This window comes from Nerophis lumbriciformis, linkage group LG01 (genome assembly GCF_033978685.3).
Source record: "Nerophis lumbriciformis linkage group LG01, RoL_Nlum_v2.1, whole genome shotgun sequence".
NCBI classification, from domain to species: Eukaryota; Metazoa; Chordata; class Actinopteri; order Syngnathiformes; family Syngnathidae; genus Nerophis; species Nerophis lumbriciformis.
This window is the reverse complement of record NC_084548.2, coordinates 29,883,623-29,900,000: the sequence shown is the minus strand read 5'-3', so window position 1 is coordinate 29,900,000 and position 16,378 is coordinate 29,883,623. Positions and strand designations below refer to the sequence as shown.

Sequence of the window (16,378 nt, the reverse complement as noted above, 5' to 3'; positions counted from 1 at the left end):
TATATATATCCATGCATTTTCCTGGTACTCCAGCTTCCTCCCACGCCCAAAAACATGCACCTGGGGATAGGTTGATTGGCAACACTAAATTGGCCCTCGTGTATGAATGTGAGTGTGAATGTTGTCTGTCTATCTGTGTTGGCCCTACGATGAGGTGGCGACTTGTCCAGGGTGTACCCCGCCGTCCGCCCGAATGCAGCTGAAATAGGGACAAGCGGTAGAAAATGCATGTTGCAGGTGCATGTTTTTGGGCGTGGGAGGAAGCCGGAGTACCAGGAGGGAACCCACGCAGTCACAGGGATATATATATATATATATATATATATATATATATATATATATATATATATATATATATATATAGTGTATATACAGAGGCTATTTCATCTCTACAAGCCTGTTTCGTTAACCTGTATTCTTTTATGCATGTGTAATGGCAATAAATTAAATCCTAATCCTATATTTTTCATACTCCATTTTTAAATTTTTCTAGGAACATTGGAGATGCACTGCATGAACATGAACTTCACTGCTTTTGGCATTTTGACAATTTTTATATCCAAATCAAATGGAACCTTAAAGCTGTATTCGTAGCGCCCATGTCCACCACAGTGGACATTGTTTTCAATACCTTAAAACATTACTATTGATTATTAAACACTTGTCAGCAAGGCAGACATTTTGGGAAAGACATATCTTTTTAATTGGATGACCCGCAAGGAATCACATAACACTGGGAATTATGTCCACATGGTTTACACAGAAAAGGTGTCTCCGCGACTCCGAAAGGGACAAACGGTAGAAAATGGATAGATGGGTCCATCCACATATCTGATGTATATACATATCTTGATATGTATATGCATACATTAATGTATGTAACATACAAATATGGACACATTTTTGTAACTAAGTCTGTGCAGTAAAAATGTATCAATCTACTTCAAAAACATTACTTGGAAAATGAGATAGGAGCCAATCATTAGCATTAAGATTGTGTTGTTGAGCTTTAAAATCAAGAGGCAGTGTCATGAGTACCGGTGAGTGAAATGTCACGTTTGTGGATGTGGAGGCTTGTTGGCCTAGTGGTTAGAGTGTCCGCCCTGAGATCGGTAGGTTGTGAGTTCAAATCCCGGCCGAGTCATACCAAAGACTATAAAAATGGGACCCATTACCTCCCTGCTTGGCACTCAGCATCAAGGGATGGAATTGGGGGTTAAATCACCAAAAATGATTCCCGGGCGCGGCCACCGCTGCTGCCCACTGCTCCCCTCACCTCCCAGGGGGTGATCAAGGGTGATGGGTCAAATGCAGAGAATAATTTCGCCACACCTAGTGTGTGTGTGACAGTCATTGGTACTTTAACTTTAACTTTTAACTTAGAAGCAAGGTGAAGGAAAACGGTTGTGCTGTTCATGAGGTTTATTCCAACAACGAAGAAAAGACGCATAACGATTGGACAAAGACAAGACAGCAAACAGAACTAATTAGACAACTGAATACATCTGGACTAAACCCAAAAGGATGGAGAGAGTGGATTGGAGGAAAGCAGGGCAAGACACAGGTGCAACCAATAACACTAACAAGCACACGGGGAAGACAACTAGACTCAAACATAAGAATAATACTAAAGAAGAATACTAAACATAACCCAAACATACAACTGTTTATTGACAACTATCAAACTTTAAAGGGTCCATACAAATAACAACTCCATCAATCCATCCATTTTCTACCGCTTGTCCCTTTCGGGGTATATATCCATCCATCCATCCATCCATCCATCTTCTTCCGCTTATCCAAGGTCGGGTTGCGGGGGCAGCAGCCTAAGCAGGGAAGCCCAGACTTCCCTCTCCCCAGCCACTTCGTCCAGCTCCTCCCGGGGGATCCCGAGGCGTTCCCAGGCCAGCCAGGATATATAGTCTTCCCAACGTGTCCTGGGTCTTCCCCGTGGCCTCCTACCGGTCGGACGTGCCCTAAACACCTCCCTAGGGAGGCGTTTTGGTGGCATCCTGACCAGATGCCCGAACCACCTCATCTGGCTCCTCTCGATGTGGAGGAGCAGCGGCTTTACTTTGAGCTCCCCCCGGATGGCAGAGCTTCTCACCCTATCTCTAAGGGAGAGCCCCGCCACCCGGCGGAGGAAACTCATTTCGGCCGCTTGTACCCGTGATCTTGTCCTTTCGGTCATGACCCAAAGCTCATGACCATAGGTGAGGATGGGAACGTACATCGACCGGTAAATCGAGAGCTTTGCCTTCCGGCTCAGCTCCTTCTTCACCACAACGGATCGATACAGCGTCCGCATTACTGAAGACGCCGCACCGATCCGCCTGTCAGTCTCACGATCCACTCTTCCCTCACTCGTGAACAAGACTCCGAGGTACTTGAACTCCTCCACTTGGGGCAAGATCTCCTCCCCAACCCGGAGATGGCACTCCACCCTTTTCCGGGCGAGAACCATGGACTCGGACTTGGAGGTGCTGATTCTCATCCCAGTCGCTTCCCACTCGGCTGAAGATCTTGGTCAGATGAAGCCATTAGTGAAACGACTGGGTCGCATAGTGATGCGGATGTGGTTCTCCCAAGGATGCAGACGGCTTCGGACACAGCTTGCAGGTAGGAAAATGATTTATTTTAAATATAAATCATATGGTGAATAACAAAAAGACATGCACGTAGCACAAAAGGCAAAACAAAAGGACTAGCGTGGGAGCTAGCAGGAAAAAATAGCATAGCATGAAATCTAAGTAGTCGTTATTAGTTGTATGGGAACAAACTAGGAAGCCAGACCGAGTGAGGCGAGGGCAAAGACTAAATAGCCCTCTGATTAGTGCCCGGGCAACAGGTGCGCGTCCCGAACACTAACCAGAGGCAGGTGCATGTAATCGGTTGACATGGCAACTGAAAACAAACAAAATCAAGGTGCTGAAAACACGTGACTAAAACATAAACAAACTATGATCCGGGCAGCGGATCGTAACAGTACCCCCCCCCTTAAAGGACAGATTCCAGATGTCCCTTGACACTAAATAAAACTAGAACCCAAAAAACAAGAAATAGTTCGAGAGTCAAGGGAGGGTGGAGGGAGGATTTGGTGGTGGGTCGCCAGGCCACGTGTCCCCGAATCCACCGGGGAAGAGTCAGGTGGCGGCGGCGAGTGGAAAGCCGCTGCCGCAGGCGAGGCGGGCGACCACGGAAAGGCCACATTCGTGGCTGCCGAGAAGGTGGGCGTGAGTGGCGCCAGAAGTTCAGCAGCCGGAGAGTTCTACGACTACGTCTCGGGTGTCGCTGCTGTTTGCGCCACTGGCGTCCATAAACAAACCTCCGAGAGCGCCGCTTGCGCAGCCAGACCACTCGAGGTCGCTGAGACGAAGACGAGGAGAGAGCAGACGTCGCCGTGGAGGCAGGAGGAGCCGACGTCGCCGTGGAGGCAGGAGGAGACGTCGTCGCCGTGGAGGCAGGAGGAGACGTCGTCGCCGTGGAGGCAGGAGGAGACGTCGTCGCCGTGGAGGCAGGTGCAGGTTCTGGTACCAGCCGTGGAGCAGGTGCAGGTTCTGGTACCAGCCGTGGAGCCGGCGCTGGTGTGGGTACCAGCCGTGGAGCCGGCGCTGGTGTGGGTACCAGCCGTGGAGCCGGCGCTGGTGTGGGTACCAGCCGTGGAGCCGGCGCTGGTGTGGGTACCAGCCGTGGAGCCGGCGCTGGTGTGGGAACCAGCCGTGGAGCCGGCGCTGGTGTGGGAACCAGCCGTGGAGCCGGCGCTGGTGTGGGAACCAGCCTTGGAGCCGGCGCTGGTGTGGGAACCAGCCTTGGAGCCGGCGCTGGTGTGGGAACCAGCCTTTGAGCCGGCGCTGGTGTGGGAACCAGCCTTGGAGCCGGCGCTGGTGTGGGAACCAGCCTTGGAGCCGGCGCTGGTGTGGGAACCAGCCTTGGAGCCGGCGCTGGTGTGGGAACCAGCCGAGGAACTTGGCATGGTGGAGCTTGGCGTGGTGGAGGTACAGGAGACGAAGCTTGGTGTGTCAGCCGAGGTGCAGGAACAGGTGCTAGCCGAGGTGCAGCTGGAGGTGGCCTAGCTGGCGGTTGTGGCTTAGCAGGCCAAAGGACTGGTGGCGGTGGCCGTGCAGGAGGTTGCGGCTTAGCACGCCGAAAGACTGGTGGCGGTGGCCGTGCAGGAGGTTGCGGCTTAGCACGCCGAAGTTGTGCCACCGCACTAGCACAGTTCCCAGTACTAGCCCCCCCCTCAAGACGCGGATACCAGACGCGCTCTTTGCGGTTTGGAACCGTCTTCAAGGGTGGGTGGGGGGAGGTATGGAGGGGGGTATACTCCTCTTTAAATTGTCCAAATTGACTATTATCACTCCTCACTTGAGATTGGGTGGGAGCACAGGGGGGAAAAATATGTGCAGTGGGCGGAGCAATAGTCACTGGGGGCGGAACCAAATTCACTGGAGGTGGAGTCTGAAAATCAGAATGTGACTGACTAGACTTACACTTAATAAAAATGTCCTGATAATGTTTTATCTTGGAATAAAAATCATTTGGAGGTGGCTGACTGAATGAAGCAGAAGATGGAAAAAAAAATTCTTGCTCAATGACGTCATCGGGAGTGGGCGGAGTTACCTCTTTGGGGGGCGCCAATGAAATGACGTCATTGTTGATGCTGTCCATGTGACTGACAGCCCAATCGGAGAATTGTTTGGCGAAGTGGTCGATGGGGTTGCCAAACATCTGAGGAGGGGGAGCTTGAGCTGCATGTAGCTTGCTTCGGTCCGGGGGAGGAGTTTGCAGGAGTGGCGCGTCTTGACAGCGAGGGGAAGACCTTCTGGCCGGCTTCCGTCTTCGCTGACGCGTCCCGTACTGCGGGGGTGTGGCGATGTCCTCGGGCCAAACGGAGTGGATTGGGACCAGCTTTCCGTTGGGACCCCATATCAGGTCCTGGCGCTCCGAGGGGGAATAGCGAAGAGTTTCCGCTTCCATTGCTCGCAACACCTCCCACGTACCTTCGTCAAACTCCTCAATGGCGGCCGCGGGAGAATTGTTATTTGCTGGCTTCCTACTGAAACGACTGGGTCGCATAGTGATGCGGATGTGGTTCTCCCAAGGATGCAGACGGCTTCGGACACAGCTTGCAGGTAGGAAAATGATTTATTTTAAATATAAATCATATGGTGAATAACAAAAAGACATGCACGTAGCACAAAAGGCAAAACAAAAGGACTAGCGTGGGAGCTAGCAGGAAAAAATAGCATAGCATGAAATCTAAGTAGTCGTTATTAGTTGTATGGGAACAAACTAGGAAGCCAGACCGAGTGAGGCCAGGGCAAAGACTAAATAGCCCTCTGATTAGTGCCCGGGCAACAGGTGCGCGTCCCGAACACTAACCAGAGGCAGGTGCATGTAATCGGTTGACATGGCAACTGAAAACAAACAAAATCAAGGTGCTGAAAACACGTGACTAAAACATAAACAAACTATGATCCGGGCAGCGGATCGTAACAATTAGGACCACATCATCTGCAAAAAGCAGAGACCAAATCCTGCAGCTACCAAACCAGATACCCTCAACGCCCTGACTGCGCCTAGAAATTCTGTCCATAAAGGTTATGAACAGAATCGGTGACAAAGGGCAGCCCTGGCGGAGACCAACCCTCACTGGAAACGGGTCCGACTTACTGCCAGCAATGCGTACCAAGCTCTGACACTGATTATACACTTGGCGGTCCGATCCTCGGGGTATATATATATATATATATATATATATATATATATATATATATATATATATATATATATATATATATATGTATATATATATATATATATATGTATATATGTATATATATTTTAAACAGAAATCCTTGTTTAAAGCGTGTTAATGTCCTTTTTTTCTTGAGCTGTTTAAAAAGCATACCGTTTAAAAACATTTAGGTACAGCAAACTAATTGTCCAGTCATGGTATTAAAATATGTATATATATATATATATATCCATCCCATCCATTTTCTACCGCTTATTCCCTTCGGGGTCGCAGGGGCGCTGGAGCCTATCTCAGCTACAATCGGGCGGAAGGCGGGGTACACCCTGGACAAGTCGCCACCTCATCACAGGGCCAACACAGATAGACAGACAACATTCACACTCACATTCACACACTAGGGCCAATTTATTGTTGCCAATCAACCTATCCCCAGGTGCATGTCTTTGGAGGTGGGAGGAAGCCGGAGTAACCGGAGGGAACCCACGCAGTCAAGGGGAGAACAAGCAAAGTCCACACAGATAGACAACAAGTGCTAATAAATTATCAAGAAAAAAAGCATGAAAGGTAATTTTAGTTGTTTTTTTTATTTCTCTGTTATTTACAATCCCTATGTAAGACAAAAGCACATATGTTTTTTCATGCATACTACATCATAAATAAATGTAACAATAGGTGGCTAACAAGAGGGAATGAGGATCTATTTAGCCTATGAAGCCCTCTAGAAACCTCTATCAACGTTGTATATACACGCTGTAAGTATGTAATGTAGTAACCGGCACATTAATCATAACATGTCATATTTACATATTTTGGTCATTTTAAAGACAGAGCACATAGTTTGCTATTTCCTTCACCAACAACTATTACTGACCATGGCAGACTTCATGAGAGCCAATAACGACTACCTTGGGACAAACGATGATCCAGAACCTTTTATACATGAGCCCGAATATATGAAGGATGAGCTACAAGTTTTAGAAGCTAAGTGATAAACAGATGCAGCTCTAGTGAAACACAGAGTGTCACGTAGCTGTGTTGCTAAGTGCTAAACAAGATATACAAACTACAAACAGAATAGAACAATCACTAACTGTACAATGTCGGCTCTCAGTGGGATGCTGACTGATGGGATATATTAGGCTGACCAGATTCTGAAATCCCAAAAAGAGCACGCCAAGGACTAGGTGAAAATTTGCCAAAGATACTCGAACTTGCTTTATAAATAATATATTTATCTGTTGACAGCAGTGTTAGCGCTAGGAATTTTCAAAATGGGGTCCCACAGTAAATTTTTGGGGTCCCAGTTTTTTGTAAGCCTTTTGAAAAAAAATTATAAACGTATGCATTATCCTGTTATATCTCACATTCTATATTGTGTTTTGGAAAAAGGTTGTCATAAACGTTACTTAATTCATTAAAAATAATAATAAAAAAAAGAAAACAAATTTGTATATATATGTAAATGTATTCAGTTATAAACATTCATTCACTTTCTTCTTTCCTTCATGGATCTAAACTTTACCACTGCTGGTAGTTTTTTGCATGTTTTTATTTAATAAGTTGTCGGTGTATTTATTTCAGTATAAAAGTGTAAAAAGTGTTTTGCTTGGTCATGAAATGATGATAATGGTGTGCCAGGGCATACATACATTTTATATTTAACGCTTAAATCTCTGGAGTCTACATCAACTTCAGATCTATCCCTCATTTCAAAATGTTTTAGTTTTTTTATGTTGTTTTTTTGTTTGTTTGTTTTCCGCCCTTTTTCGTCAAACAAAACTATGTTTTAAATGGCAAACACACAAAATATGCGAAATCTTCCACCAAAAATATTTTTCAAAGTGGAATATTTGATGTGACGTAATCGGAACCTTGGATAGGTCAATAATTCATAAAAACTAGAGATGTCGATAAATGCGTTAAAATGTAATATCGGAAATTATCAGTATCGTTTTTTTTTAAATCAACATAAAAAACACAAGATACACTTACAATTAGTGCACCAACCCAAAAAACCTCCCTCCCCCATTTACACTCATTCACACAAAAGGGTTGTTTCTTTCTGTTATTAATATTCTGTTTCCTACATTACATATCAATATATATCAAATATATATCAATACAGTCTGCAAAGGATACAGTCCGTAAGCACACATGATTGTGCGTGCTGCTGGTCCACTAATAGTACTAACCTTTAACAGTTAATTTTAATAATTTTCATTAATTACTAGTTTCTATGTAACTGTTTTTATATTGTTTTACTTTCTTTTTTATTCAAGAAAATGTTTTTGATTTATTTATCTTATTTTATAAAATAAAAAATAAAAAGTACCTTATCTTCACCATACCTGGTTGTCCAAATTAGGCATAATAATGTGTTAATTCCACGACTGTATATATCGGTATCGGTTGATATCGGTATCGGTAATTAAAGAGTTGGACAATATCGGAATATCGGATATCGGCAAAAAGCCATTATCGGACATCCCTAATAAAAACATTGATTTTGATTCAATATTATGTTTTGAGCAATGACAGTTTGAAAGAAGAAAAAAAAACAGCTTTGCTTTAATTAGTCAACATTGCAACTTCTTCTAAATTAGATTTCACCTTTAAGCTTTTTTATTTCACTTTTGTTATGTTTTTGTTTATTTTAATAGTATTTTTAGAATGTGCCGTTGGCCTTTAAAACATTAGCTGTGGGCCGCAAATGGCCTCCGGGGCACACTTTTGACACCCCTGCTATAAAAAATTTAATCTGATCGATAAAAAGTAGAGCCTGGCGACGCATGCGCGTTTATCATAACTCTCTTGCGCTCTCTGTCTCTGCCCCTCCCTCACGAATGCTGCTGCGTGCGCACACCTTCACAATTTGTTTTGTTTTCAACCCCTTCTTAATCCTGAACATATATTGAAAATACACGCAACCCTAACTCAAAATGCCGGACATTTGAGGCATTTAAGAAACTCCGCCCGGACAGCCCCGCAAAAGAGGACATGTCCGGGGAAAAGAGAACGTATGGTCAGCCTGGGACAGGGGTCGGCAACCCGCGGCTCTAGAGCCGTTTAGCGCCGCCCTATGGCTCTCTGGAGCTTTTTAAAAAATGTATGAAAAATGGAAAAAGATGAGGGGAAAAACATTTCTTTTTTGTTTTAATATGGTTTCTGTAGGAGGACAAACATGACACAAGCCTCCCTAATTGTTACAAAGAACACTGTTTATATTAAACATGCTTCACTGATTCGAGTATTTGGCGAGCGCCGTTTTGTCCTACTAATTTTGGCGGTCCTTGAACTCACCGTAGTTTGTTTACATCAGGGGTGCTCATTACGTCGATCGCAAGCTACCGGTCGATCTCGGAGGGTGTGTCAGTCGATCACCAGCCAGGCATTAAAAAAATAGTCCTAAAAATGAGCGATCATAAATCTTCACTATGACGTCACTTTCGTCACTTGATTGACATTCACGGCACCCGAGGGTCTTCTGAGATGACGCTGGCTGCTGCCAGCTCATTAAAATTACCGACTGGAAGGCGAGAAACACTTTATTTCAACAGACTCTGGCGCCGTACCTGTCGTCAAAACTCCAAAGACCGACTGCACAGTTGCACAGTTGCGCTAACAAAACAAGAGTCTCAGAAAGCTGGCGTGCACAAGCTAGCAAGCTACGGAGTTTGCCGACAATGTATTTCTTGTAAAGTGTATACAAAGGAGTACGGAAGCTGGATAAATAAGATGCCAAAAACCAACCACTTTCATGTGGTATTGGACAGAAAGGAGGACTTTTTTCTCCTCCATTCGAAAATGCGGACGTTTTTAGCACCACTGTCTGATTCCAATCAATGCAAGTCATCAGAATCAGGTAATACACCAACTTATATTCTTGTCTTCATGAAAGAAAGGAATCTATATGTGTTAAACATGCCTGTATTATCATTAAACACCTTTAACTTATTAATAATATTAACTATATGTATTAAACATGCTTGTATTATCTTTAAACACCTTTAACTTGTTAACAATATTAACTATATGTATTAAACATACTTCTATTATCATTAAACACCTTTAATTTATTAACAATATTAACTATATGTGTTAAACATGCTTGCATTATCATTAAACACCTTTAACATATTAACAAAAACATATATTTCATAAATAAGTAAATATAAATTATATATATGAATGAGGTAGATCCCCACGACTTGATCAATTGAAAAGTAGCTCGCCTGCAGAAAAAGTGTGAGCACCCCTGGTTTACATGTATAACTTTCTCCGACTTTCTAGGACGTGTTTTATGCCACTTCTTTTTCTGTCTCATTTTGTCCACCAAACTTTTAACGTTGTGCATGAAAGGTGAGTTTTGTTGATGTTATTGACTGGTATGGAGTGCTAATCAGACACATTTGGTTACTGCATGACTGCAAGCTAATCGATGCTAACATGCTATTTAGGCTAGCTATATGTACACATTGCATCATTATGCCTAATTTGTAGCTATATTTGAGGTCATTTAGTTTCCTTTAAGTCCTCTTAATTCAATTTATATCTCATGACACACTATCTGTATGTAATATGGCTTTTAATTTTTTGCGGCTCCATACAGATTTGTTTTTGTATTTTTGGTCCAATATGGCTCTTTCAACATTTTGGGTTGCCGACCCCTGGCACCTAGGATGTATATATCTTTCAGCACAAGACTTGTGTTCCAGGTTTAGATGATCATAAAGTGCTAGGAAATTAACAGGGAAACATAATACAGAACTGCTGAGCATGTACAGTATTACAGTGATTTGTTGTAGCAAATATAATAAAGATAGATAACCAATGATAATACATTGGAGACTGGGAAGGTTAGTACGCCCATGGCAGTTGAGGATATTTGACAATGCAGAATTTAAAACTTACATTTTAAGAAAGACGGAAATAGTCATTTAGGACAGGGTCGAGCCAGGGTTCGTTTCAGCAGGTGGCGGTAATGAGCACAGAGACTTGCTTGCCAACCGCCAATAATTAAAACGAATAAGAAGAAGCAGAGCACGTGAGCAAGGAAACATGGCGTCGTCTCGTAATATCGCTCGTGGTTATCTCCTGGTGGGACGCACAGTAACTCGTACTTTGTCAACACAACACAGACAAACTACCTACTTGCCAGCGAGGAGATTGTTCGCCACGTCGACCAGAAACAGTAAGGTTAAAATGACAACTAGGACACGTTGGAGTATAACTTAGCTGCTCAGATGTCAGTGCAGGGACAAGGACTCTGGTCGATGTTTTCCCGACTGCACAGGACGGAAGCCGCGGGAGTCAAATTGTAGTTTGCTTGAGTTCTGCTAAGTTGTGTCCCATTGTGTTAGTTACACTATTAAGAGTATCTTTCGAAATATATTCATCTAAAAAGAAAGTTGTGAAGCTGCAATCCTTTAGACAACTTATTGATTATTTTTGTAGGAAAATGATTTGTTACAGCAGCCACATTTACAGAGTAAGAATACAAATTAGGGGTAATTAAATATTTTAAATCTAAAAGTCTTTAGTTGATCCAAATGTGTATGCTGCCATGTGAGATTTAGAAATGATCATACTTTCCAACCTTGAGACCTCCTTAGAGGAAAAAATAATTTAAAACATTTATATGCACGTACAACACTTGGAACTTTAAGCATATCAGTATGTGGAATTAAATTATGGAATGGATTAAGTAAAGAAGTTAAAAATTGTACTGATATGATCCAGTTTAAGAGGTTGTTCAAAATAATAGTGCTTACAGAGTACAAAGAAGAAGAATTATGAGAAATACTTCCAACCTTATTGAAAATAAGATATTCTTCATCTCAGTGTGTTAATAATGACTGAATTAATTAATTAATTACATATTACAAAACTGTTGTATACTAATTCATAGATGCTATTTTATTATATAAAAAGGTCAGTAAATGATTCTATATATTTGTAAACGCTTTGAAGTGGGAAAGGGGTAGGATTAAATAAGCTTTGCTTCTTCCTACTTCTTTTCGGGCATGATGTAAAATGAAATGATATGAAATTGTGTGATGCATTATGATGTAAGTGTGTTCATGTTCGAAATAAACTAAAGAAAGAAAGAGAAAGAAATATATTCATCTAAAAAGAAAGTTGTGAAGCTGCAATCCTTTAGACAACTTATTGGTTATTTTTGTAGGAAAATGATTTGTTACAGCAGCCACATTTACAGAGTAAGAATACAAATTAGGGGTAACTAAATATTTTAAATCTAAAAGTCTTTAGTTGATCCAAATGTGTATGCTGCCATGTGAGATTTAGAAATGATCATACTTGCCAACTTTGAGACCTCTGAATTCGAGAGATGGGTGGGGGGGTGTTGGGGAGGGGGTTTGAGGTGCAGGCAGCATACCCCTTCCCTTTCGAGCTGACCTGGATTAAATAAAATTCTTTTTTCCAATCATTTTGGAACTTGCAAGCGTATTTCTTCTTCTTACTCGTCGTCGCCATGTCTCTTCTTCGTTCTTCTGCTTCGTCTCCTTCTTGTTGTGTGTGCAGTTGTGCACTGAGCTATTGTAGTGTCCCGGAAGAGTTAGTGCTGCAAGGGGTTGTGGGTAAATGGTAAATGGGTCGTACTTGTATAGCGCTTTTCTACCTTTTTTTTTTTAAGGAACTCAAATCGCTTTGACACTATTTTCCACATTCACCCATTCACACACACACATTCACACACTGATGGCGGGAGCTGCCATGCACGGCGCTAACCAGGCCCATCAGGAGCAAGGATGACGTGTCTTGCTCAAGGACACAACGGACGTGACTAGGATGGTAGTAGGTGGGGATTGAACCAGCGGTATAGCTCGGTTGGTAGAGCGGCCGTGCCAGCAACTTGAGGGTTGCAGGTTCAAACCTCGCTTCCGCCATCCTAGTCACTGCCGTTGTGTCCTTGGGCAAGACACTTTACCCACCTGCTCCCAGTGCCACCCACACTGGTTTAAATGTAACTTAGACATTGGGTTTCACTATGTAAAGCGCTTTGAGTCACTAGAGAAAAGCGCTATATAAATATAATTCACTTCACTTCACCAGTATCCCTCAGATTGCTGGCATGGCCACTCTCCCAACTTCGCCACGCCGTCGGTATTTGTTCTGTTGTGTTTATGTTGTGTTACGGTGCGGATGTTCTCCCGAAATGTGTTTGTCATTCTTGTTTAGTGTGGGTTGACAGTGTGGCGCATATTTGTAACAGTGTTAAAGTTGTTTATACGGCCACCGTCAGCGTGACATGTATGGCTGTTGATCAAGTATGCTTTGCACACACTTTTGTGTGTGTGTGCGCTAGAAATTAATGTTATCATTAAACATGGTAAAAGATCATACAACATGTCAGCACTGTTAAATCCGTCCAACGCTACATTATAATGTGACTGTGCCGGCACGCTGTTTATATGGAGGAAAAGCGGACGCCTGGACAGCATGTGGCTGTTAAGGGGTGAAGGTTTTAGGTGAGAGAGGACGCTAAAGGCAGTGCCTTTAAGGCACGCCCCCAATATTGTTGGCCGGGTGGAAATCGGGAGAAATTCGGGAGAATGGTTGCCCCGGGAGGTTCTCGGGAGGGGCACTGAAATTCGGGAGTCTTCCGGGAAAATTGGGAGGGTTGGCAAGTATGGAAATGATATGTCCCAGAGGCTGAGATTGATAAAATAAATGTACTGTGTGCGTGTAGGTCTGCAGTTCCGCCTGGATGAGAGGACGGCTCACAGCAGTTTGGACATCTTCAAGAAAGACACTGGCGTCATCTACCGCATGCTGGGCCTGGACCCCAGCCACGTGCAAACCAACCCTGAACGTTTCCGAGACTGGGCAGTCGTGTTCGGCGACGAGAAAATCAGCAGCGGGCGCCACTACTGGGAGGTGACGGTCAAAAAATCTCAGGAGTTTCGCGTAGGCGTGGCCGAAGAGCTGATGTCCCGTGACGACTGCGTGGGCACCAGCAGCTCCTCGTGGGTGTTCGGCTACGCCCAGCGCAAGTGGTTCGCAATGACCAAAAATAAGATTGTTCCAGTGTCCCTGGTAGGCAAGCCTGACCGTGTGGGCATTCTGCTGGACTTTGAGGCTGGGCTTCTAGGGCTGGTGGACCCTGAGAGACCCAGGATCATTCACGCAATGAGTAGTCAATTTAAGACTCCGCTTTGCCCTGCTTTTGGACTTTGGGATGGGGAGCTGATCACACACTCAGGCATGGATGAGCCTCAGGGCCTTAAGCGATAGCTTTAGTGCAACTGTCCTAAATGTACAAATTCCCCATTTATGGCTTTGAAACCACTCCGATCTTCTGCATGGTCATTATTATATATAATGTATATTCAAGACTTTATGAGTAAAATGTATTCACGTCTATATAATAACGAGAGAACAAGATCGCCAAGTTCATTTTTGGTGCTGCCCCTGCAATATTGTCAATAAAACTATATATTGTTTATTAAAATGGCATCACTAAAACTGGCTAAACATTTCATTCTTTACATCATTATGACTTTGGTAACCAAAAATGTAAGAAAATATTCTTGTGGTATCTTTTAATGCGGGAATGTGTTTGGGGTCACAGATACTCGTAGGGCTTTCTTTTCTGTAGAATATATATTTATTTTTTTACCAGCTGAGATGTAAAGAAGAGGATACAAACGATACACACATGTCAAAAAGGTTCTTGGAGATGTTTTGCAAGGAAACTTCACAAAAATGTCATGACCATGATGGCCCTTTAGTTGAGAAGAGACATGTTAAACTACTCTATTTATGCTTCTGGCCCTAGTTTAACTCATTTATTTATGATTTTCACTAGGGATGCACTGAAATGAAAACTATTGGTCGAAACCGAAAATTAGGAAACCATTGCCAAAAACTGAAATGATAATGCCAATTATTATTAGTGTTCACTTGACTTTCTGTTGGAAGGTGTTCACACTTGACCTATGGTGAACCCTACTGGCAGAACAAACACACCCAAAACAAGCGTGAAGGCACCCATGGATAAAAAAACGGACTAACACTCAAAAACATAAATGGTAATATAGCTTATAGTAACCACAAGTGCTTACATGTGTGAATGAGATGTGAACAATTTAGCAAACAAAGGCTGTTATTTTGGAATACAAAGTAGTGGTAGGCATATTGTTTGCTTATGTTACCAAAATATGCTGTACCTACATTACCCCACAACATAAAAGTTAACCATAATAAAAGGACAAGGTGCATCACAGTTGCCTCCAATCAGCATTAGGAACATTGATTTGAGGGGGGGGGAGATAAAAAACCCTAATATCTATGCAACGATCAATCGTAATAGGGATTTCCCTATTTAAAAATAAATAAGCAACAATTGGATACAACACAAAAAAATCCGTTCACAGTACAGCACTATACAATTACATGAAGAATGACATGTTATATAACCCTGGGTAGTATTAACAGACATCTTTAAAATCAAACATTCACCACTTGGAGTGAACAAAAAGTGTCCATCTATATTGTTCTGATGAGGAGGAGGAGGAGAAGGAATGAGATTAAATAAGATCTGCTTCAACCCACTCCTTTTCAAACATGTTGAGATGTAAAACTGTTCACCTTAGTTTGTACACAAATGTAACCTGTTACGCATGTCCGGAATAAAATTAACTAAACTAGTCTGTCACCCTGTTTCATATTGCGCCACCCAAGTGCTTTACTTGTATTTTTAACCTCTTCTGGTCCTTTACATGACGCTCTTCAGCGTGTCCATGGCAACCTTCTGCTCCTCGAAGCTTGATGAGTGACCATCAGCATAGACAAGCTGGTACTGCTGCAGGATGGTGGCGATGACCTCATGGCCAAACTGCTTGGCGTCATCCAGGGGAGTGTTTCCCCATCTACCATTGGACACCATTAGACACACACGCGATGGTTGTATTGCTGTCTCTTATAATGCAAATACCTGTCTTTGATGCAAGGATTCACTTTACATTCCTCAGTCAGGAAGACCACAGCATCTGCATGACCTAGAAAAGAATGTGAGTTTTACGTTTGAATACATTAGAACAGTGGTCCCCAACCACCGGTCCGTGATGCATTTGCTACCGGGCCGCACAGAAACATTAATTAATTTATAAACTACCGCTGTCCCACTAAACACATCAATAAGCCTGTTAATAGATGTATATTACAACTCCTTTGTTATAGTACATGGGACAATGCACATTAATGGACATATGAAATGTTAATGTGCCAGATCGTGGCCAAAGATTAATTTTTTCATGCTCATTTTTTGGCAGTTTTTATCTGCAACACGTAGAAAGCCGGTCCGTGAAAATAATGCATACATTAAACCGGTCCCTGGTGGAAAAATGGTTGGGGAACCCTGCATTAGAACACAAAAAGTGTCACCTCAGAAAAAACACCTAATGACCCACATTATGGTAAATGGGTTAAAAGTTAAAGTTAAAGTACCAATGACTGTCACACACACACTAGGTGTGACAAAATTATTCTCTGCATTTGACCCATCATCCTTGATCACCCCCTGGGAGGTGAGGGGAGCAGTGAGCTGCAGCGGTTGCTGCGCCCGAAAATAATTTTTGGTGATTTAAATAACCCCCA

The 16,378-nt window shown here is 43.1% G+C and overlaps 3 protein-coding genes across 4 annotated transcripts in view; 1 reads left to right on the top strand and 2 right to left on the bottom strand.

Annotated features, from left to right (window-relative positions):
* LOC133618558 (acid-sensing ion channel 1-like) overlaps window positions 1-10,777 on the bottom strand; it is a 156,990-nt gene extending 146,213 nt beyond the window's left edge. The window contains exon 1 of the mRNA XM_061979046.1: window positions 10,670-10,777. The gene's annotated coding sequence lies outside the window, so the exon portion shown is untranslated. The remainder of the gene's footprint in view (window positions 1-10,669) is intronic.
* spryd4 (SPRY domain containing 4) lies at window positions 10,744-14,395 on the top strand. Its single transcript, XM_061979114.1, has 2 exons — window positions 10,744-10,949; window positions 13,470-14,395. The coding sequence occupies exons 1-2, from the start codon at window positions 10,817-10,819 to the stop codon at window positions 14,012-14,014; spliced, it is 678 nt and encodes a 225-aa protein (XP_061835098.1). The 5' UTR covers window positions 10,744-10,816; the 3' UTR covers window positions 14,015-14,395.
* Window positions 14,336-16,378, bottom strand: part of LOC133618533 (glutaminase kidney isoform, mitochondrial-like) — a 60,589-nt gene continuing 58,546 nt past the window's right edge. Inside the window, exons 17-18 of one of the 2 annotated variants that reach the window (XM_061978994.1) lie at window positions 15,717-15,780; window positions 14,336-15,651 (exon numbers count right to left, since the gene is read on the bottom strand). In XM_061978994.1, coding sequence (XP_061834978.1) covers window positions 15,498-15,651; window positions 15,717-15,780 — 218 coding nt within the window. In that variant the 3' untranslated portion in view covers window positions 14,336-15,497. The remainder of the gene's footprint in view (window positions 15,652-15,716; window positions 15,781-16,378) is intronic. The other variant, XM_061979003.1, reaches the window with a different exon arrangement.

What these genes read in the sequence shown, in the direction of transcription:
- spryd4 (XM_061979114.1), top strand. Translation starts at nt 10,817, where the DNA reads ATGGCGTCGTCTCGTAATATCGCTCGTGGTTATCTCCTGGTGGGACGC. An exon ending in CGCCACGTCGACCAGAAACA is followed by an intron (nt 10,950 to 13,469) that starts GTAAGGTTAAAA and finishes GTGTGCGTGTAG; the next exon opens with GTCTGCAGTTCCGCCTGGAT.